General features: G+C 37.5%; 2 protein-coding genes across 3 annotated transcripts in view; one reads left to right on the forward strand and one right to left on the reverse strand.

The window, feature by feature from the left end:
* The window catches only part of LOC103472444 (probable 2-ketogluconate reductase), a 7435-nt gene extending 7051 nt beyond the window's left edge, over positions 1 to 384 (reverse strand). Inside the window, exon 1 of the mRNA XM_008422085.1 lies at positions 352 to 384. The gene's annotated coding sequence lies outside the window, so the exon portion shown is untranslated. The remainder of the gene's footprint in view (positions 1 to 351) is intronic.
* A 6558-nt stretch (positions 385 to 6942) lies between these two features.
* ncaldb (neurocalcin delta b) lies at positions 6943 to 22893 on the forward strand. Of its 2 annotated transcripts, XM_008422086.2 has the most exons (4): positions 6943 to 7173; positions 19434 to 19865; positions 20913 to 21018; positions 21105 to 21199. In XM_008422086.2, exons 2-4 carry the CDS (start codon positions 19488 to 19490, stop codon positions 21197 to 21199), a joined length of 579 nt encoding a protein of 192 aa, XP_008420308.1. In that variant the 5' UTR covers positions 6943 to 7173; positions 19434 to 19487. The 2 variants fall into 2 exon arrangements, with proteins under 2 accessions (XP_008420308.1, XP_017163145.1); XM_017307656.1 differs by lacking the exon at positions 6943 to 7173 and having other exon boundaries at positions 19488 to 19865; positions 21105 to 22893.
* The last annotated feature ends 543 nt before the right edge of the window (positions 22894 to 23436 follow it).

Raw genomic sequence — 23436 nt, forward strand, 5'->3', positions numbered from 1 at the left:
CATCCATCCATCCATCCATCCATCCATCCATCCATCCATCCATCCATCCATCCATCCATCCATTTTCTTTACACCCTTGTCCCTCGGTGGGGTCGGGAGAGGTGCCGGTGCCTATCTCCAGCTGTGTTGCATATAGTATAAATTTTAAAAATGCATTTTAGGTAAAATCCACTGTTCTCATGCAGGAGAATAAACTGGTGTAGTGTCCATTTACCATCCACATGCTGGTATTCAAAGAGAAAATGCATGGGCATAAATAACCGAGCTACTTCAAGAAGGTTACTAATATCCAACCTTCATGAACTGATAATGCTTATATATCAGTTCATGAAGACTCAGTGCTGCTCTCACCTTTTCAGTCGAAGTTGTTCTCAGCTCTGTTGATTCCTGACTGGGGAGAACAAACAGGCTTTGGTTTAAAGATATTGGATAAAATGTAACCTGATCATGTGGATGTGCATGTTATATCTTTAACTAGGCTGAAGGCTGCAGTGAACTATTCCCTCATTTTTAGAATAAAAAGAGAGAGAAGGCATTAAACCCAGTGGCCGAACAGACGTGGTTGTTAGAGAACAAAAAAAATTGATCAAAGGTCATCAGCCAACTTACCGTCCACAAAGAGACAGTACATGTGGCTGATTATATGTACACACTTACTTTAAAGGTGTTTATTTTTAATGCTTTTATGCTAATTCAATTTGTACAAGCTCAATTGTAGCAAAGCTGCTGGCTTTGACAGAGTCAATACACTTTGCCAAAACAACAAAAAAAACACACACACTTGCTTAACATTCAGCCATTAAAAGAAAATGTGTTGTTAAATTTGCAGGAAGAAAAATTTGCCAATAAATGATCAGGAGAAATCAACAAAATGTCCTCCTCAGAGCTGAACATTTCCAACCTCCCACTAGGTGGCAATAAGACGTTTACTTGGAGGCAGCGCAAGCCCTGTCTTTAGCTTTTTGTCTATGAAAATCTGCTTCTGCATAAGAACTTTGCATTATGTTTACAAGAATGGACTCACCATAAAATAAGAACTGTGCTGAAATATTGAGAAATAAAACCTGCAGATGATTTTATCAACTTTGATGAATGCACAAAAAAATATTCTCAATCAGATCATTTTTAAATAAAATCCTTCTTGCATATTTAATCTTTACTTATCACATCAATAACTCTTATTCTGTATCCTTAATAAAAGGTTGTTAAAAATCAAAGAACGGCAAAAGTAGACGTTTAGTAATGAGAGTTAAACTTGACTTCTGTAGATTGTCAGCAGACCACTTGCTTGGTGTTTTATGGCTCTCACTGAGGCTCCATGATGGGTTGAAGGAGCCGTTGCAGGACTGAAGCCTTTATTCTTTTACAAGGTGTTTTATGTACTGATTCTGAGTGCATTGTGTCCAAAAGGCGGTAATACGACTGAGGAGTCAGTTTTGATGTGACTCCCTCAGGGTTGGTCCATGTGTTAGGAGCATTAGGGAAGGCCATGTGTGCTGATCGATGGCTTACCTGCTTTTAACCATTACATAATCGCTCCACCTCACTTCTCTTCACTTGTCTCCATCTTTCCTCCTCCCATCCCACTCCTCTCTCTCTCTTTCTCTACCTCCCTCCGCCTCACTTACCCTCACCTTCTATTTCAGTGCTTTAAGTATCTCCTTGCCTTGAGATGTGATGCCCCATGACGAAGGCTGTAAACCTGGACTGGCCAGGAGTCATTCAGGCCCTCATTAAGCCAGTTCTGATCTCCAGCCAAGCCTCCATCTGCTCCAGCATGCAACAGCAGGGGGTGTTTTAGCAAATAGCTGACTCATCAAGCACATGCAACAATTCTATCTCTGCTTTATTACACTGTATTTTCAATCCATGCAGAGATGTAATAAAGTAAGAGTTACTGTGCCGCATCTGGAGGAGAAATTGTGTTTAAAGAAAAATGGAATAAAGCACTCAGCTTTTTTTTTCTTTTTTTTTTTTTTTGCTGTCTACCTCAAGAAACATTCCATAATTTGTAATGTGAGAATATTGCTCATATTCCAGTATCAAAAGTCTCATGCCTGCAGCTTTTAAATCTTACCCTGTGGCGTCACAACGTGGCACCGGCTGTGGTAGTCCTTGAACAAACTCTGTAATAGACTGCTGACGTGAGTCTGCAGGCCCATCCTGACTCAGCTTAACTGCACCGCAAAGCCTACCTCCCATGCACCTTCTGAGCAGATAAAAATAACAATAAAACAAGTGCAACATGCTTTATATACTGATGCATTGTCTGGTCCACTAAGCTTCAGTTTGTTTTCAGTTTCAGGACACAACAGAAGTTTGCATCTAAATAGTCTCTTTTTGTCTCCTCAAATGCTTGATAAATTATTCAATATGTTAATCGACTTCTGCTAATATTAAACAAGTTAATTTAATATTTTTATATGCAACGTTTCAAATATTAAATGTTCTGTTCTTATATGTTCAAAATCTTGCAAACAGGACTAGTTTGTTAAATGCTCCAAAACAATGCAAGCTTATTTTGCAGTGGTTTTCATTGTTCTACATAAATAAATATTTAGTTTTTGTTCCTTGACCCATTTCATAAAAGAAATATTCAGACAGGTCATTATTCGCATGGATCATATGGCAGTTGCCCAGCGGGGCGTGGGGCGTACGAGAACCAGATAATAATAAATACAGCTCATGTGTCAGTTGTGGTCTGAAGAAGTTTCACGTTGCTTTTGTTTGTGCGCAAGCGGTGCAAGCGTCCCCTGCTTACTGCTCTGTGAATAGTGAGACGAGTGTGTGTGCTTTATGTGGCTGCACTGTATTTTATCAACACCAGAATCTCTGACAAATGCATGTGCTGAAGTTGGTTTTGAGGTGGCAGAAGGAGGGACTTTTCCAAGGTGCCGTTCATGCAAGAAAAGTTTCTTAACAAGAAAAACATTAAAACAACAAATTCAGACGAAAGAGACAGAATAGGTGTAAATATCACAAAATAATGGATCTATCCTGCCTGGCTGACAGTGATAATGCAAAGGGTGTGGTTGATTATTTCTTAGTACACTTTAGACCCCTGAACAACAACCGATCGATTGTTTGTGACCTTGCCTAACCCTTTGAGGCTACAACTGGTTTCAGGAACATAATAATGAATTCAGTATGCTCGGTGGCCATTAAATCTCAATCCAGATCCGGAGAACCTTTGGGATCTGGAGAATCACATCACAGATGTACAGTTGACAAATGTGCAGCAACTATGTGCACCTGCCAGGTGTGCCAAATAACATAGTTGCAACCTAATTGAGTTGGCTGTCTGTTAAAAAGTAAAATATTTAACTCATCTGGCAGTGAACAGAAGTGAAAGCTTCATGGTACAACTTACTTTTACGTTTAATTTGTAAATCGGAAATTTTGATAATCCCACCTTGTACGTAAAACACCGTGATAGTAAGCTGCTTATTTGTACTTTTTATGATTGACTTATCATGAAACCAGTGGTACACAAAGTAATACAAGGTCTCTATTTGTGATTGGTAAAGAAATGAACTGCTCTTTGCTTGCAGTGTTGCTGATAGAGGTCAGCTCCACACGCAAACGTTAGCACATCCCGCTGGTTTTCCGACTTGCAGCTGTTGCTTCACGTTCATAAAGTGCTGCTTGTGAATTTTGCACACTAACGTGCGATGTTTGCCATGGATGGCTTTCCCTCCCATAAGATCACAGTGCTCCCAACATGGGGAGGGCTGCTTGAGAACTTAGCTCACCTCGAAACTCTTCTCTCCTCTCCAGCAGAGGTTGGCTCTGTCTGATTAGGCAACAGATTATCATCGGGAGGAGATTGTTGGCTCTCAATCCGTCCAGCTCAGTGGCTTCTCCAATCTTTACCTGCCACCCAGCCTCACCTCTAAATCTGCTGTTACCTAATGGCGGAGCCCGTGCAGAGCCATGGGCCGTCCAGTTTAAAGACTGAGCTCTGACACACCAGGCCTCGTGGCTTCTGTATGTGCAGGAGTGTAGAGTTGGGGTTTACTCTTCACCGGAGAGCCAATCAAATCAATGTTATGCAAACCTATTAGTCAGAGGTTGCAGCACTCACTCGGGGACTTTCCCTCCGGGTCCAACTAACCGATGAGCTCTCACCTCTATTGGTCGTGAATAGCAGGACTGTCCATTTGTTCAAGAATTCCTGAAAAAGAATTGAATAATTTTACTGTAACATGCTGACACAAATGCAGACTTATCACATGTAATTAACCCAATCAAAGAAATGTTTTTTTTTAGTATTGTTATTTTTAGAAATATTGCCTTAAATTTGAACTATAATCAAACTAGAGCTTTCATATGCATTAACCTTTTCATATACGGAGATGTTGCAACCTCATCGTATTGTAACATTTAATGCATTTAGTGCAACAAGACAACGCAACGTGGAAAATTACACATGGCTTTTGAAATATTTCTAAAAGAAAAACCTGAAAAGTGTAGCGTAAGCATTTGTAATCAGTCACCATCCTGAGTAAATAATTTGTGTGCAACAAAATTATTTGCTGTAGTTACAGCTGGAAGTCTTGTGGAACATGTCTTTGTTGTAAATCTCCTTCAAAATACCTCATTGTTCAAGATGGGCTGTGAACAAGTCTTTCCAGAGACTATTAAATAGATTTAGAGCTGAACTTTCATTGGGACATTCTGGGGACATGTTCGCAGTTAGCATGGTGTATTCAGGGTGATGTGCAGGTTTCTATATTGTTTTTCATGTAGGCTGGAAAGTTCAGTTTTGGCTTTGTTTAACCGTAGCGCTTTCTCCTGGATTTTATATATGGGGCGTCACATTAAAAGGAACAATACAAACGCACTGCACATTTTTGCCAATTTTATCTGTAAAAACATGTTAAAAGCCATGCATCATGCTAGCACGTCAGTATTGTGCACCAGTTTGTGCTGTCTAGCATATGAAATCAAAATTAAATACACTGAAGTTTGTGATTGGAATGTGACAAAGTGCATTCTTTCGCAAGGCATGCCATAAAATGTATTAAAATTCTTCAAAGATGCATATCTTCCTTTCCTCTGTTTCAACTCACATTTATTTATCCCCCCTCCCCCTCACAGGTTGGATTTGCAGGTGCTATTTTTTAATTTTATACACTGTGGAATGCAACCTCACTTCCACAACTATTTTTTTGCAATATTCTGCTGTTGCATTAAATATAAAGCCTTTTAAATGATGGTTTATCATTATTTTCACATTAGGACCCATTGAAGACGTGGTTCAACTCATATAGACTCACATATCTGTTTGATTCACTGGGACTGTAACTCTATACCTTTTGCATGGTTTGGATCAGCTCTACCTGTTTATGTGATCAGGGTTTTGCTGACACAGGGGGAGGGAGAGGTTCTCAGCGCACCTCCTGTAGCCCTTAAGAAAACGCTCCTTGGAACAGCAACAGAATAGGCTCAGCATGGCTTTGACTTCCACTAATCATCTTAGCCAAAGCATGCTGCCTCTCAATGTGCCTGCATAAGAACACCTGTACAGGGCAATGCCGGCCGCATGGTGGTCATCATCAGTAAGCTCTCTCATCTTCATCATCATCATCAGCAGCAGCAGCAGCAGAGTGCAATACTCAGTAATAAATAAGCCCATTTCTCAGAACATGACAAATCCTTTTCATGCAAATGATTGAAATCTCAACCTTGGACTGACTGAAACTGGACTCCATCCTACAGATTTTACTAAGACATTCAGAATACATGCAAAACTAAAGTGTAAAAAATATTTAATAATATTAATTTGATGGGGTGCAAATCTAGCATATTATTCTGCACGTATTTTTTTTTAATAGTTTACAGATGATTTTTAATTAGTATCACTTCGTCTATTACCATCCTAATGTGCAGATAAAATTCTCCAGTAGAAACAAAAACTGCATAAAAAGAGACACAGCAGACTTTAGAAGAAGAGACTTTAGCATCATTTAGCATCAGAGTTAGAATTTGCATGCCAAAAATTTGCTTACATATATACTGCCTAACACTGCGTGCTGTTATTGCCACAGACATCAACCCTGATCATATGAACCAGAGCTTAATGACATGGAAACATAATCTTCTGCAAAAACGTAGTCACATAGGACAACTGGGATGAATGATCTGTTTTGCTATTAGAATTAAAGTGTGATGTATTCAAGGTCTATAGAAGCCAACAATATATTTGGCCCAATGGATTACATGTCCTTTAACCTCACCTCATAAAGATTTTAGTGACCATGTTAAAGTTCATAAAGCGTGGTGGGGACAAAGTGATGTGGATAGTCAACAGTAATATGATGGTGACATGTTTTCCTTGAATCATAATGTCCCAATGAGAACCAGCAAACACAAGTTCCTGCTCTGCTCAATGAAAAGATGCAAAATGTTATATTTGACCCTGCTTAATATCCCAAATAATAGTACCATTATCCTCTATATATAAATTAAAAGCAGGTGACGGTATTCCACGTTGTTTAATCTCGTTTGTTTTAATATTTTTATTATGGCTTAATCAAATTGTTTAAGATAAGGTGAAATGTTACAGATATTTTTAGACTTATACTTGTTAACATCACTAGTCTGTTGGCTCTCAAAAAGTCAAACTAAATCTCTAACATAATTTCCACTTTCAAATTCGAAGTACGAATTATTATAAAATCATAAATTCTAAAAGATTTGAACTTTAGCTTTCAAAAACCTTTAAAGTAATAATGACAATATCTTCTGTATCTCACAATTATGACAGAGCACTTGTATTTTTTCCCTTTTAAGTTCCATTTTCTATAAAACAGATATTTGACAGAAAACCCAACAACTTTATGTGAAAGGGAAACTTCTCAAGCTAATCGCCATTCATACGCCGTCCCCTGTTGCCAGGACAACGCCGCCTCTCATTGGTCGCCGCTGTCCCACGTGACACCGCTGTGAAGAGCTGCGGGGCTGAGCAGAGTCTGAGTGAGCAGCGGTTGAGAAAACAGTCAGCTTCACCTCGGACTTTGGACGGAGAGCAGTCGGTTATTGCAGCTCCTGTGTGGCTTCAGCTTCATCTCGCCGGTTTCTCCGACTCCACCACTGCTCCCCGACTCGAGGTAATGGACTATTAAGGAGACTTTCTAAGAAGAAACCCTCCACGCAAACTGAAAAAGCGAGGTAAGTTGTGGCTAATGTCCCCGTCCTTCCCTCTTTAGTTAGCGTACCCTCTTCCTGATACTTTTATTCCCTCACAACCCAGCTGAAATAAGTTTACAACCCAAACAATAGTCATTTCTGCGTCTTTCCATAACTGTTAAGCCGTCATGGTACATTTTTTTAGAAACAACACTTGACAGTTTCTTCCATAACTTTGCCCTGCAGCAACATTATACTTCGCTAGCCGCTGATCAGGCTTCACCTACATTTCTAATCCGATGAGGCTGGTCCTTTTTATCCTTAATGAACCTCCAGAAAAGTTCTCGGAGGTGTTCGCTGTATTTGCACTTAAAGCGTGAACACAGGAAGTGGAGACCGCACAAAGCTGAGTGAGTATCTCGTTTCAGCAAATAGCCCATCAGTCAAGTCGGTGGAATAAAGCAGGAGAAAGAAGGCAACTTTTACTGCATTTGTTTCGCCTTGACAATCGAGTGGAAATGTTTGCTCTCCTGCAAATGAATGTCTCTGGTAAATTGTGTGTGCATTCAGTCAATAGAGATGCAGCAATCACTCTGTTTTCACTCTCCAGGCTGTTGCAAATTAAAACAGGGAGTCAGTCACACAAATGAATGTCACAGACATTTGGGGGAATTATTTATTTTTTTAAAAATTGAGCACGCATCTTCTGTATTGCACCTCTCTCGCTTAGAACATTGATTTGCACTCAAAAAGTATCTCCAAAATGATCTTTCTGTGCTCTGATTTAATGCACAAATATTTGTCGCTCCCTTTTGACTCTTGCACTTTAACTTCCTGTGTGGAGAATGCAACCTTTTCTCTCAGGTCTGCTTTCTCTGCTTGCACATTTTCATGAATTGCCTGTACCTTTGACATTTTGAGAACACGAGATTTTGAGCACAATGAGCAGGATTCAAATAGAAGATGTTTGCACGAGAGAGATTCAATCTGACTGCAGAAACTTATTTTGAGTGTCGTGAGATTGTATTCGTAAGGCTTTTTTTTTTAAATTGGCGATTTGTGTAGACAAGTAGAAAGCTTGGGATTACCTCACAATGAGGCTTTGTAGCTTTTAGCAAAATTAGCAGAATTTCATTGGAGTTTTATGTAGGAATGATGGCGTCTTTTCAAATATTACTAAGGCTACTGAAAGCCTACCAATTTACATCATACCATAACGTTTTACTTTTTACGTGCTTTGAATAAACGTCACTTAATTTGACTTGTAACTGCTTTTAGAGCCAAAATATCTCATTAGACAAACGATAGTTTGACTACAAAAGCAACACCAGAGTGCATGCTGCTGTGAAACAAAAGGTTATGCTGTATTTCTTTTTTAAATTGCACATTCTTGTCAAAGTCTGAAATTAGAAAATGTTTTTTGCAGGTGACTTGAGGTTTATCAGATTCTACTAGGTATGTTCACAAAAGCGTAAATTAAAATATACTAGGACCATGTCTGTAGGTTAGGAATTAGGACAGAGAGAACATGTCAGTCGCCTAAAATCTGGGATAAAAAAATGATCAAAATTTGTTTTCAAATTGTTTAGAAATCTATTGAGTGTTAGTAAAATGCGTCAGGAAATATTAACTTAAAGTGATTTGATTTGAGAAAAACTGAAGGATGCAGACCTTCCTTATGTTTCCGTTTAGAGTCTTGGTTCTTATCTGTGCTACAAGTACCACTAATGGTACTTGAGCTTCTTTTGCCTGTACCAGTTTATAAACTTTACCTTTTTCCTTTAGCTATTATTAAAACTTATTTGAAAGGCAGCCATATTGAATTCTGAATTCAAGGTTGTTTGGAGCTTTATGACTTTACTGCTTGGATTTTGGACTTCACAAGCCATTTTGTTCATTTTCTTACTTGGAAGCTTAAAGAGCTAAACAATTATTTTCTTTTTATTAATTCTAAGTCATAAAACATAAAACTGAAAGGCTGTACTGTAGTAAAAAAGTCTTAAAGTTTAAAGTTCTTCCAGGAAGGTGCCAACAAAGCCATCATATTAGCCAAGGTTTTGGAAAGAGGCATCATACTGCAGCCCCTTTTTGTGCTTTACTGTGCACTGCTGGCTAGCTGGATGAAAGAAGATGTTCTTTTTCTTTATTTAAAACAAAATAAAGACATGTGCAGACAGTTTTTATGGATAATCAAGTCAGATTATGTGATTTTGTTTTAAATCTCTTGCAAATACAATGAAGCTGGAGTGTTTTTATTCACACAGTGGGAAGTCTAGCTGGTATGCTATATGGTTTGTGACCGAACTTCCTCTGTCAGACCCTGTAATGCGTACCTGGGGGTGTTAATAGACACTGAAATAGACGCATAAATGTTGGTGTCAAAAGAGGAGGATTACTCATCCTGATGAGACGTTTAGCTGCAGTAAATGAGAAGAAAGATGCTCTGTTGGACAGAGGAAACAAACAAAAGAGAAACCTCAGCAAACACACAGCTGTGTGGCATCTGGACTTTTTTAGACTTTTAATTTTAGTAATCCAGCAATTTGAGCTGGATTAACACGGAGGTGTTGAAGCTTGTCAAGCTTGTCTCTAAACATTTCGAGATGCGGATCTCTGACAGATGTTTGCTAAATTTGAACAGATGCTCTATTTTTTTGCCTGCACGGGTGTGTTTTCCATTTGTTTTGGGTCAGATCTGACCACAGTGGTGGGCGGCTCGGCCTGTAGTTTGGCTTGTCGATGAGGCAGTCGGCAGGCTTTTGAATCAAATTAGTACTTAAAATAAAACGGAGAGGAAAAAAAAAGTAGGTGGAGTGAGTGAGGATTAAGCGATACAGAATGTTTTTGATAGGAAGCTGCATGTTCTTTTCCTCATGCTCTGCAGGAGACAACAGCGACGGAGAGGAACGGGAGATGTTCAGTTGTCACATTGACATTTCCATCTCTGCTGGCTTTTGTTTAGACATTCAGAGGAAAAATGAGCGCCGCTCTCCACATATAATCAGCAACAATTTTCTCTGAGTGTTTGTCCAATGCTCAATCTGTTTTGCAGCTCTTCCCTGCGTCTCTCTCTGCCGTCAGTGGCATTTTTTAAAAATCTTGTTCTCATCCGCTCCTCATAATGGCTTCAGTGTCATGATTGTGGTTTTCTGCAGCGCCTTGACTCAAAGAGCTCTCCGTCTCACAATGGGAGCTGATGTGTGCTGAATTATGATGAAGTTTCTCCCTTGGGTTTTGCGCACAAAGAGGAGATGCCATTTTTCTTCTTTCTTTTAAAAACTGACAAATAAAAAAAATAAAGCAATGAAAGTCTAATTAAGACATACTGTTCATCACTAAAAGTGATGACTATTTGGGGTTTTTTGGTGATTCACAAATATTTTAATGCTGATGGCGGTTTTAAATAGAAGGTGGAGGTTATTATTACAAAGGGTTTGCTTTAATAAGCGCCTGCAGTAGGAAGAGTTTACCACTTTTTAAAATTTAGCAGAAATATTTAGCCTTTAGAAATTAATCTTTTTGTTTAGGAAGAGAGCATTATTCGATAGTCCTGCCACTCAGCTGTGCAGAAGAAATACACAGTTTGCAATTATTTTCTATCTAACTGGATGCAATTAGCAGTTTCGCATATTTTTTCAGTTCAATTTGACTTCAAATTAGAGAAGCACCATTGGGCTTCTTCCTGGCTGATACCAATTTTGATTTTGACCTTTTAATTTTCTACAAACTAAAACGGCTAAAAGAGAAAAATGTGCTGGCTGGTCCTTGATAGAGCTTGCATGAAAGTAAAAAGCTGTGGGTTGGTGAAGAGTTGTTAGTTCTGATGTATTTAATGACTACAAGGACAAAAATCACAATTTTCGTTGTAATCTCTGGCCGACCGATTGATTGCATCTCTGTTCTCTTGCACGGAACCAATGAACTGTGAAAGTGGAAGTTTTTATTTACCTTTATCTAACTGTGCAAGTTTGAAGAATTAAATTTGACTTAAAATCTTTTGGCTTTACTCCCCACTTAGTTTAGTTGCTGGAAGTTAGCTTTTGGTTGTCATTTGATGAACAAAAAGCTTTTACAGAAACCATTTTCTTCCACTCTGTGGTACAGATCGGACCAACAGTGGTCTCCCTCTGACCTCACACCAAATAACACGGCAGATTAAGTTGCACTCAGACATTCAAGGAGCCGCTGAAGCTCGCTGCAGTGAACACACACCGCCACGGTTCTTGTAACGCGAGTGCTCCCTGCTCCCTGCTCCAAAAGTTATGCTGGGCGGCAGCTGCTTTATCTGGCGGCTTGATTGCAAATGGGCCGCAGCCAGAACTTGTTTTTTTCCTGAGTTTTTTAAAGACTTTAAAATTTGACACAAACTATTAAGCTTTACCAAGTGTGAACATTTCATCTTTCGAATGAGTCAGTTTGAATTAGAGCCATACATACATCCTCAGTTCTTTGCATGCACATAAAACCGTAGTGAGATCAGATCTGTGGTTTTAGGGTAAAAGTGGTTCCTGTGCACAAGTTTCCGTCTCTTGCCATGGCATTTAGCTTCAACTTCACTGGTGTTAAAGGTTTAACTAAATCGGTAAAGGCTGCACTTCTAATCTCGGCTCCGTTTTTGTCATCTGCAACAATGTTAACAGGGAGAAACGGTACAGGAAATAAGATATGTCTATATATTATTGTAATTTCGAATCCAAATTAAAATGAAGGAATAACAAGATAACAATTTATTTTACTAACCTTTATCTGACATTTCTGCAGCTCATTAGAGACAAAGTGTTGGTTTATATAGCAGGTGTTCCTCATTTGCATTTAATAAATAGAAGAAGAGTAAAAAAAAACACTCCAGATTTTTCTGTATTACACCTGCTGATCATACTTGGCATAATCCAGTGTTTTGAGAATTAATTGAATGATTCTTATCCAACAACACAAAACAAATGTTGTTGCCAATCTGCAGTAATTGTTCACCAGTAAACAAAGACAAAGTAGAACTACTGATAAAATTAGCAATCAGACTCAGTGTGCTTTTTGTTGGAGAACTATTCCTGTAACAATAGCAAATTTTGCTGGATGATAAATTGTCCCAGACATTATTGCGATAAACAATAATGTTTTGAGCCATTTTCAAGTAATATAATTGCATAATAATGCTAGTACACCCTCTAAGAGATCAATATGCTTTAATTTCTACTCCACATTTAACATTAGACCTAGAAGAAATTTTAAATATCCCAAATAAATTGAATACTCAAGTCTCTAAATAAAATGTCCCTTCAAAAAAGGGGCTAGTTGAGACCAACGCACCAGAAGCCTTTTGTCATCCAGTCTTTGGTTGAAAGAAACAAGGAAAACAACCATTCAAATGGATTTTATTGCGCTTGTTTTAATTTTTCATGCATTGATTTACTGCTTTTCGTGACAGGCTTAAACAGAACTATGTAATATGTTTTTAACTTCAGCAGAAACATCAGTTGTAGTTTTTGTATTTGGTCTGGTCTGATGGCTGCTTCTGATTTGGAAATGTTGTTACTGCAGAGATGAAAAGCAGCTTCATATATATATTTTTTTTACTTTTTAAAATTAAAATTGACGTCGTAGTAAGCCTGGTGAAAGGTGCATCATCACACCTAAGTGGGCGCCTCATTCATATGGTCGGTAATCTGGTACTTTTCAGTCCTTTTGGCTCTCAGACAGCTTCCTTCATCTCCCTCTGTTCTTGGATTATCTGTTGGACTCTTGCGTCGAAGCTTACCTGCAGGATATAATTGGAGATCTGTGTATGTTACATAAGTGGGCGACAAGATGTTCTGAGACGAATGCCGTGTGGAGGGCTTCGAACAACAAGAACAAACAAACTTAAGTACACTAGAGAGACCCCAGCTGCTCATCTTATCTCTGTTTGAACATCAGTACTGAGCAAATATCTCTTTATTCTAGCAATTTTTCTTAGGAACAACTGTATAAAATCACAGTCTCCAAATCTATGCCATAATGTGACAGGTTATTATAAAAGTGAAAAGTTACATTATTCTGTCTGTAAATTTGCGAAATAGCTTATTTGATGCTCTTTGGAATTTCAAAAAAGAACAATAAGTTAATCTGTGATGCATAAATTAGGATTTACTTCTTAAGCCATAATTAGTATTTTTATTTATGAACTCGCTTCCTCTGTTTGGAAATCTGGAGACAAAATGTAGACTTTTCAGTCGTCTAAATGTTCAGTAATACTGTTGAAGTTCCATGTTTTCATGATAATTGATATTGTTTAGCCCAGTTATATAGGCACATCAGAGCACTTTTTGGGTTGAAGTAAATACAAGGTTTCCCTCAGAAAACTTGCTACGCCCGGTGATTGGGGCGCTCGACAGTCTTTCATCCAGCGAATCGTCGTGTTTTTGAGTTAAATGTTTAAAGTTGACAGGAAATTTGAAAATGATTGGAAGATTAATATCTGAACACCAACTACAAAGTCTTAAAAATGCAAACATAAAAAAAAAAAAAGAACTGGCTAAGCCTGGTAGGGGCACAAGTAAAGCCTGGTGGCCCGCCAGACTTATAATAATCATTTAATGTTACATTTAGTAAATATGACCAGTCAGGTTGAACTTCCCCAAACCAAAGTTTAATGATGATGATGGGAAACATTGTTAATCAAATGGAAACAGAAAAAAGATATTTTTAAGATTATAAATCATATCTTTATATTTAGTGATGTAAAACGGATAAAAAATCTTTAAAAACACTCCCCGATGTCTATTTGAGGTTTATTTACAGGTTTATTTGTTCAGAAACACATCAAACTTAATACAATATTAAAAATGCAAAAAAAAAAAAAAAAGTTAAAGTAATTGTCGAGTTGTCATTTGAAAAACATGCATTAAGCATCAGACATCTCATCAGATGTTTGATGCAACAGATTCCCTTGTTGATTTCTGGTCAGTCTCGTCTTCGACTCCCAATATTTGGTGTTCATGTTGGTTTTTCTAGAAACTGAAAGTGATGGCCTGTTCTGCTCAGATCCACTCTGACTGCTTTAGCTTAGGTCAGCAGCTCTATCTCTGGCCTGCTCTCAGCTCAGAAGGTTAAACTAGCTTTCAGTCACTTGTCCTGACCTCCTGGGATGCTTGAGCGAGAATCTGCCCACACCACGTGAACTTGTCAAAGCTCCGGTTATGTAAGCCTGTGGGCTCCAGTCTGCCAGGAGCAGCAGGTAAGAGCCTTAACGGTTAATTGTGGCCAGTGATCTCACAGAGTCAGAAATAGAGGAGATCTTAGGGTGACTGGCTGATGGGATGTTCGATGGAGGCCTGAGTTCTCACCCCGTCATCTTGTTTTAAAATAAACAAAGATAATCACCCAATGGGAGTGTTGTGTTGCTGCTGGGGCTGCAGGTGCTCAATTGAAACATAATGATCGGGCACATATTTGTTTTTGTCTATTTTAGCTCACAAGCAAAATATTGGATTAAAAACATTTATTAGATAGTATTTTGATTGAAAATCTTAATTACTTCAATTTCTGCAAACTAGAATATTGTTGGGAAGGGATTTGCAGGAGTTGCATGCAAACACAAGATAGAAAAATGAGCAGGCTGTGCAGATTTTTAGCCTGTAGAAAACTGGAAAATGCAATCTTTTATCTGCCAGTAAAAGCACCATAAGTGAAACCTAATCTTCATTATGGAAACTATTTCTGAATTAAGAAGAGTTAGTTGTTGTTTTTTTTTTTGTTCACTATTTGTTTGTCTGTGGAAAAAAAACAGTTTTAAAAGAAATGCCAATCCCTTTCTGTGCTGACAGGATGGTTACAAGAGGATTAAAAAGGAAGTGAGAAACACCGAGGAGAAAAAAGTGAATTAAAAGGAAATGCATTCAAAATACATGTTGAGATGTTTCTATGACGTACTCGGACTGTGAAAGAGCAAGAGAGAGCAAGACTTATCGCAGAAAACAGGCTGAAGAAATGTGCTTGATTTTTATCTTTTAAGTTTGGAGTCTGTCTTTTTTGGAATCTGCTTAAAGTAGGAATGATGGCAAACTTTTAGAAATCTCAGTTAAGGAAACAATCTATTTTCTTTGGGGAATTCATATAATGGCTACAATTTTTGTAATGCTAGCCATGCTAAATGCTAGTATAAGACTCTAAAGAACATTCTGCCTTCATTTATTCCCCTGTTATCTCATTAAATTGGCTCCTTATGGTTGGAAAGCAGTATTATTTAAAAAAAAAATACTGTTCTTATCTTGCAGTTCTTGCAAAGAAATCCTAACGTCAGCAGGTCAAAAGCTTTGATCGATTAATCTCTAATGGAGATCAAATAACAATTGAAACTACTAATTTGGTCATCAGGTAGTGTGGTAGTTTATTTATTCTTGCCAGAAATGTTAAGGTAAACCAAAAATGATTTATTAGTATAAAGAAAATATAGATTTGCATGATAATTGATGCTTTTCTTAAAACATCTGCCAAAAAGGACATCACTAAAGTTGTTTCAGTTTCCAGTTTTTCATCTTGTTTTACAAAGATGACTAGAAAGGCTGAAAACAATTTCTGTTTTTTGTCTTGTGTATAATTGCAATCCTATTTGGAAAGCATCTACATTAACTAATCAGGCTGAGGTTGAAAGCATTTCTTTATCTTGCCCAAAGTGCCTGTTTTCTCTTTAGTAAGTGGCTGAAAATGAAAGACTTTCACATTATATAACTTTTACTGAGTTTTTTCTAGTTGCTGAATTGTTGGTAAAGCAAATATTGACCATATAAACACATCCCGTTGATTAATTTTGTAGCTCTTGTTGTTTTTATGAAACTCTCAGGAGTAGCACTAATTAACCTTATCAGTCTTGTTTGTAATGATGGCGGGCAAAACATTTTAGTCATCTTGTAAACAGTGGGACTGGATGGATGCTGCGTATTTTCGATTAAAACTAAAAGCAAACAACTGAATAAGCGATTAGGCTTTCCAGGAAGCGTTATTAATTTCTAATGTGAGTCAAAAGCATTTTGTAAAGTAATTTCTTTTATCTGACTGTGGTAACAAGAGTGACTGCATGACTTGTTGTTTCTCCTTTGCCTCAAAAACCATCATTATGCACCACAATCTATCAAGCAATTAAAATGCAAATGTAAGAGAATTGGTGGTTCAGATGGAGAATAATTGAAATGAAAAATGCACGAATAAGAAACAAGAAACAAAACGTATAAGAAGCAAAACATTGGCCCAAATAAAATCCAATTTGCTTTTGGTTTTGAGGCCTGTAATTGTGGAAATATACTAAGTCGGCTGCACAGTGGAGTAGTTGGTTGTTCTTGCAGGAAGGAGGTTCTGGGTTTGAATCCCAGTCCGACATATTTCTATATGAAGTCTGTGCATTTTCTTTGTACTTTTAAAGGTTCTTCTATCTTCCTCTCATACTCCAAAACCTGGCGTATGAATGTATTCTTGCATGGTTGGTGGTTCTGATTCAGCCTGAAAAGTCATCATCAATTGAATATAACGCAAATAACCCAATTAGTTAAGTCAAAACTTGTATGTAAAGACAGCAGAGAACAAAGAATAGCAAAAAAACATTTATTTGCATAAAATTCAAAAGTGTTATCTAAAACCATACCAAGATTTCTAGCAAACCGAATAACAATAGCGACAGATGGAAGATTTTTCTCCCCATTCATGTTTTCACACATCTCTCTATGTCTGGTTGCTGTTGTACATAGATTTATCCATAAATTATCATCACAGCTGAAACAACTAAAAAGTATATGTTTCAGCTCCTTTGTGAAAAAAGGAGCTCAAAGGAAGTAGGCTTTAACGAGAACGAGATTGAACCGAAGATGGAGCCTGGAGGTATCCCTCAATAGACGTAGAAATGGCTTGTTGTTTAATGCTGTCACACCAGCCTCTTGGTTTTGAATATTTTATCGCACTTACATGGTTGGAAAGCATTGCACTGCAAGATGTTATAACCCAAAATGAAATAGAAATCAACAAATGAGTAGTTTTTACCTTTTTCCTATGGGGCAAAAAAAACCATTGTAACCCTAGAAACTAACAGCGAGTAAATAACTGTGTCCATGGTTACAACTCTATATGCCACATTTCTTTACTTGTAGAGCTCCAGGCTATAAGTATTTTTCTTATATGTATTGCTCTCCTAAATGTTACTAGTAATTCACAGTGTATCTCCCAAAGACCAGGTTTTGAGTTTTCTTCAATGCAGAGAGAGATTTTGGTAAATATTCTTCCTTCAGCTAGTTGGCTGAAAGTAGCCAGCAACAAGTGGGGGAGGGGAAGTCAAATTGATAGACTTCCTGGTGTCTCATTGTATTGAATTTAAGCTTTTAAGCTGTTGCAGAGGTATGCATAACTGAGTTGCAATAAACCAACACATGAAGGATTATTTCTGGCTAACTAATAAAAATGTTCTCAATACACATTTTTAATTAAAAGTGTGCGCAAATTTTGTTTAATAAATTTAGCTGGATACCATCTAAGCGTTTTGCTTATGATCTAAATAGCAGGCTAACTTTTAGTCTGTTTCTTATTAATCCATTTCTGTTCCCAGGTGTAACGTTAAAGTCTCGTTACTCGGCATTAGGATCTGTGTGAAGGCGGCCGTCGCATTACTGCAGCTCATTGTTTACCTCCAACTTAATTAAAGGAATAAAGCGGAACATTTATGTATGAGCAGGTGAAATAAGGTTAAAGGGCAACAATGAGAAATTTATGAGAATAAAAAATAAGTTTGTTTTCCCCTTTCAGTGGAGTTGTTTGGTTTCAGGTCATCATCGTAGCTGTGATTTTTATGAGTTGGATAAAAGTCAAATTCTTCTTTAGGGAGTTTTTCTCAATTAGTGAAAGTTATGCCAGGGTGTAATGTCTAGAATGTGATTTTAAATGTTAAAAATATTCATCAGTGTCTTACAGGCTTAACACTAATAGTTTTACAGTGCTCTACAATGAGGCTTAGAGTAAATTAAATCATTATCTTTCATCTTTTTGAGTCTGTACTTTTAAAAAAGTAACTACTTTCACATTTCTTCCTTTTTTAAAGAAACAAAAAACATTAACTGAAGTCTCCAATGTGAAGTGCTTAGACTAAGTTTTGACCTGATATTCCTGCTTTTAGCTGCAATAATCTGCAACCTTTTCACAACTTTAGCTTAGAGAGTTAAGAAAATGAGGCTATTGAGCACATTAGCTTTACAAAACAGTTTTTCTTTTTTCTTCTTCCTGTAGAAGAAAATAGTTTACAACCTTTAATTGAACCCGTCAGAGCAAGACTCAAATTTTACAGCTCAACAAATATTGGCAAGACTGTAAAGCTGTTTCGACAACGAGCCTCAAAGTTCTTGCAGGAAATGTGAGTTGCATCTGCAGAGATGCATGCACAGGCACATTATTATGCACGTGGTTATCAACAGGTGTGGTTGGTGCATCTACACATGTTCTGCTCCCTGCAAACATTCGGTGGTCTCCGTTTCTCCTTTATCTTGCATATTGTTCATTGCTGTTGTGATATATTTTTGCACCTTAATGTTAAATAGAAAGGAGGACATTATAAATGCTGCTCTTGTCTCATTTGCTAATTATCCAGCTTGGCATAAAGGCTGGTAAAAGGTTGAGAAACCTTTTAGAGTGCGAGTGCAAAGTGTTTTTTTTTAATTATTATTATTATTAGTGGAGAATTATCCTGCTTGTTAATGTAGTTGAGACAACTAAAGTGGTGAGAATTAGAAACTTTAAAATGAATTTTAAAAGCTTTTTCTTACCTTGTTGAAGCTGCTCACTCCGTTGTGCTTCAGTTTTTTTAAATCCGATTTTGAATCTCTTTCCCTCAGTAACAACTTCCTCTCTGATGGTGTTGACCGTTGGCAACACTTGATTTTTATTTTATTTTATTTTACAGTTGAGTCATCAACCAATTTTTCTGTCTGTCTCTAGTTTAGAGAGCCGAGACTCAATTTACTTCTTTCTACTTGCATGGTTTTATTCAAGGAGATGACTAAACAACTAAAAAAATTCCAGCAGACATTCCTCTACTTGTTTTTTATTAGTATGTGTTTTTTTTTGTTTTTTTTATAAAATGACCCAAACAAACTGTAAAACCTCATCAGGTGGTTCTGAGTGAATGATGACTTTTTCACTTTAGCATTTCGTCTAAGATACATTTATGTTCAAGTCGGAGCTGCTAAACATCTACAATAGTTTTCATTTCTCACCCTGTTTTTGGTCTCCATTTTTTTCCGCTCGCTCTTGTTTTCGTGCGATTATTAACGTATTCTCTCGTGTCTCTTGTTCAGCAGTCTAAAGCGCCGCTGCCATCACATCCAGAAGCTCCTCCAAAACAAGCAGCCATGGGAAAACAGAACAGCAAACTCCGCCCCGACGTCATGCAGGACCTGATGGAGAACACGGACTTCACCGAGCACGAGATCACCGAGTGGTACAAGGGCTTCCTGCGGGACTGCCCCAGCGGCGCCCTCAACATGGAGGAGTTCAAGAAGATCTACGCCAACTTCTTCCCGTACGGGGACGCCTCAAAGTTCGCCGAGCACGTCTTCCGCACGTTTGACGCCAACGCCGACGGGACTATAGACTTCAGGGAGTTCATCATCGCCCTGAGCGTCACCTCCCGCGGCCGGCTGGACCAGAAGCTGAAGTGGGCGTTTAGCATGTACGACCTGGACGGGAACGGATACATCAGCAAGGCTGAGATGCTGGAGATTGTAACGGTGAGAGCCCGTCTTTTAGATTGTTGTCAGGTGTTTAAATGTTGCTACACTTTGCTTCCTCACCTCAAGTTTCTTAGAAGTTAAAATGTCATTGAATATTTGTGGTGTAAAGCTAGCTGGTTTATATATATATATATATATATATATATATATATATATACACACAATATATTATATAAAATTTAAGTTCTTTGAATAGTGGAAAGATTCCAAACTGAAAACTTTGCATTAAATTTTTAGTAATTTTAAACTTCTAGTAATCTTCTGATAGTAGAAACTATCCGTTCCTTTCTTGTTCTCAGATTTCTCTGAATTGGACTCGTCCAGAGGAGAGTTCATTTAGCCGTGCGCTCCTTCACTTACAGCTAAATCAATGTTTCTTTTATTGGGCGAGCGCTTTAGATTCCTCACTGTGCGTCACACACACACACACACACACACACACACACACACACAGACACGCTCACAATCCTCTACACATGTTGTTACATCACACAACATAGAGCTAAATCAAGCAGACTGCGTCTGCTTGATTTAGCTTGATTTCCTGTTCTAAAAGTTAGTTTTCTTTAGTTTTAGTTGATGTCTGAAGTGAAAATGTGTTTATTTGTTGGGATGTTTTTTTTTTTTTAAAATCTCCACAACACTGCAGCAAGATTTAATAAGCATGTAGAATCAGACAGAAATAGTTTCTACAAAACAAAAACAAAACTGGAAAGATTAAATAAAACTGTATTCCTGTACTGACTTTATTCCTGGTAAAATGCCAGATGGAAATCTTCATACCTCTTGATTTTTTTGTTTTGTTCTTTGCTCTTTTTAAAAAACTGCACTGTTTTAGCCCTCTGTGTCTGTACTTTGTCACAGCTCCAAACGTTTGCATATCAACAATCAGAATCAGAATCTGCCGTATTGTCCACGATTCTCTGCATTATTTAAAGTAAAAATAACCAGTTGTTAATGGGTAAAATGTCTCAAAATAAGTCAGATTGGATAGAGAATCTCTGCAAACATCAAAATCAACTCTTATTGATGTTTTTTTTCAAGGCCATTTACAAGATGGTCTCCTCTGTGATGAAAATGCCAGAAGACGAATCCACGCCTGAGAAGCGTACAGACAAAATCTTCAGGCAGATGGACACAAATCGAGACGGTAAGGCTGCTCAGAGTCCTTAACTCCAGCTTAAACATTCTTAAGGCAAAACCTGTTGTAATCACATTAAACTTTGTCTGTTTCAGGCAAACTGTCCCTGGAGGAGTTTGTGGAGGGAGCAAAGAACGACCCGTCCATCGTGCGGCTGCTGCAGTGTGACCCCAGCAGCGCTGGGCAGTAGGAAACTGGACTGATACGTTAGCACGTTTTCAAAATGGCTCCCATTTGACCCACCTGAGACTCTTTTGAAATGTAATACTTTGACCTATGGAGAGGCACATGAACACACAGACACACGCTGTACCGAAGCACGACATATATGTCTGTAAATAATCTTTCACACGCTGTTCACGGGCCTCTGTGTTCGGTCAAAGGTTCTGCACAAACACGGGTCTGATCCGCGGTACAGATTTGACTTGAAGGACTGAAATTACCATCAAAGACTCAAAGTTGAAATGGAAAAGCTTTTCCCTGCGCTGTGAGATCGCAGTCGGCAGGGATGACGCAGCTCATCCACGAGGTACGCTGAAGCAAATCCAAGTTTGTTTTGACCCTTTTTTTAAAATTATTATTATTATTTTTTTTAAAAGCAGGATTTCCTATTTAAAGAGAATAATGTTGGTTTTATCTGTGTGACTGACACGGTTTGCCGAGTGCTGATGAACAGATCTTTACCAAGTATTGCAATGTAGCTCACTGTCAACACTGGGGGGGAAATGAAGCATGTCAGTCTGGGGCTACAGAACGGTTATTTAGACACAAGATCTGGGAATCGTTGTTTTAAATAAATATTTTTTTTATGTACTGTATTTTTTTTTTTTTTTAAAGAATGTCATGAAAGAACCAAAACTGACTCGGCTTTCTAAATGAAGTTGTGACCGTTGAGTATACCTGCGTGGTCTCTGGAGAGCGACTCTACGTTATGCATAAACTGAGCTGCGATCATTTGTCTGCAACCGCAGTTTAAGGGTGAAAGGAAAAAGAAAAAGATATATGGATATATAGTATGTTCTCATTTTATTCTGACGTTACGCTGCAGCGTTTTGCTGCAGCGCAAAGATTTCACTTTCAATTTTCATGCGTAAAATACTGGAATGTGACGGATATGTTAATTTCTTTTACTTGACAAATATGTAAGAAACTTGTACAGTGTATTCACACATATTTATGCTAGACATGTTTTAAGCAAAAAGAAAGAACCAGGTGTGTTGTTACACGTTTGGCTATGTTACAATTAGTTTGAAACAAATTAATTTCCCCTCATAAGAGAAGGAATGTTGAAATCCAAAGCCGTTCTCCCTGATTTAATTTAATTTTCTGTGCAAGAAAGCTAAAAAAAAAAAGAAAAAAATGTTCTGTACAAGTGATAAAGTTCAGATTTTGTCAGAGTAAATGCCAGCAGTCGTGTTTTTAACTTTTCCACAGACTGAAAACTGATTGCAGGAGCAGATCTCACTGTGAGCATTTCACTTCTTCCACCAGGATTCCTTCACTGCCCTGCTGACATGAGAAACTGCTGTATTCACATGTTGAAATGTAACTATTGGGTGAACATTAAAAGAAAGAAAAATTCAACTGTGATAATAATTTTGTAGTTCTGCTCCCTTCATTGAGACAATCAGGTATTTTCACCTCTTTATTTCATTTCAATTGCATCCTGTGGTCAAGTGCCAAATATAGAAGAAAGAAATGAAAGAAGAAGAAAAAAAAAGCACAGTATTGTATCCATTTATTCTGTACGGTTCAAGTGTTGAACAAAAAGGGAAAAAAAAAATCACTGTATAATTTTCTAGATTTTGTATGGGTAATTTGCGACATGTATTCTGTGTAGGATGTCCATATTGTTCAAATAAAAGCAAAACGGAGGAGTAAGGATTTATTTTGCAGCTCTTTTTGTAATGTAAGAGGTATGATGTATAAAACTGGATTTTTTTTTTTGATTGGTAAAAAAATAATTTCAGTATTTGAAGTCAAAGCTTGAAACTTATCAGTTGTGGAAAAACTTCAGATTTCATTTTTTTTTCTTTATCACAAATGTTTTCATAGCATCAGGTTTTAATGACAAAGATGATCAGTTAATATGTAGTTTTTGAATTATTTAATTTTAGGAAATAAAAGCTACTAGACTTACCTGACCTCCGGTGAGGCGTTACAGGCCCCTAAATTAGTTGAGACACGTTTAGAGACTAGAGCTACCATCAAGTTTTTCCTATTTTTCCAAAGAAAAAAATAACAATTGTAGTAAATTCAGACCCAGATGAACTAAAAAAATCTGATTAATAACAGCAAACACGATTTAAAAACAAAAAAACAGAAGTAATTTATATTTTTTCACGCCACTGTAAGAGTAGAAATTATTATTTTTTGCTATTGCCTAATTGATAAATTATAGCTATTTGAAAAGAGCATTTCTGTTCT

This window comes from Poecilia reticulata, linkage group LG11 (assembly GCF_000633615.1).
Source record: "Poecilia reticulata strain Guanapo linkage group LG11, Guppy_female_1.0+MT, whole genome shotgun sequence".
NCBI classification, from domain to species: domain Eukaryota; kingdom Metazoa; phylum Chordata; class Actinopteri; order Cyprinodontiformes; family Poeciliidae; genus Poecilia; species Poecilia reticulata.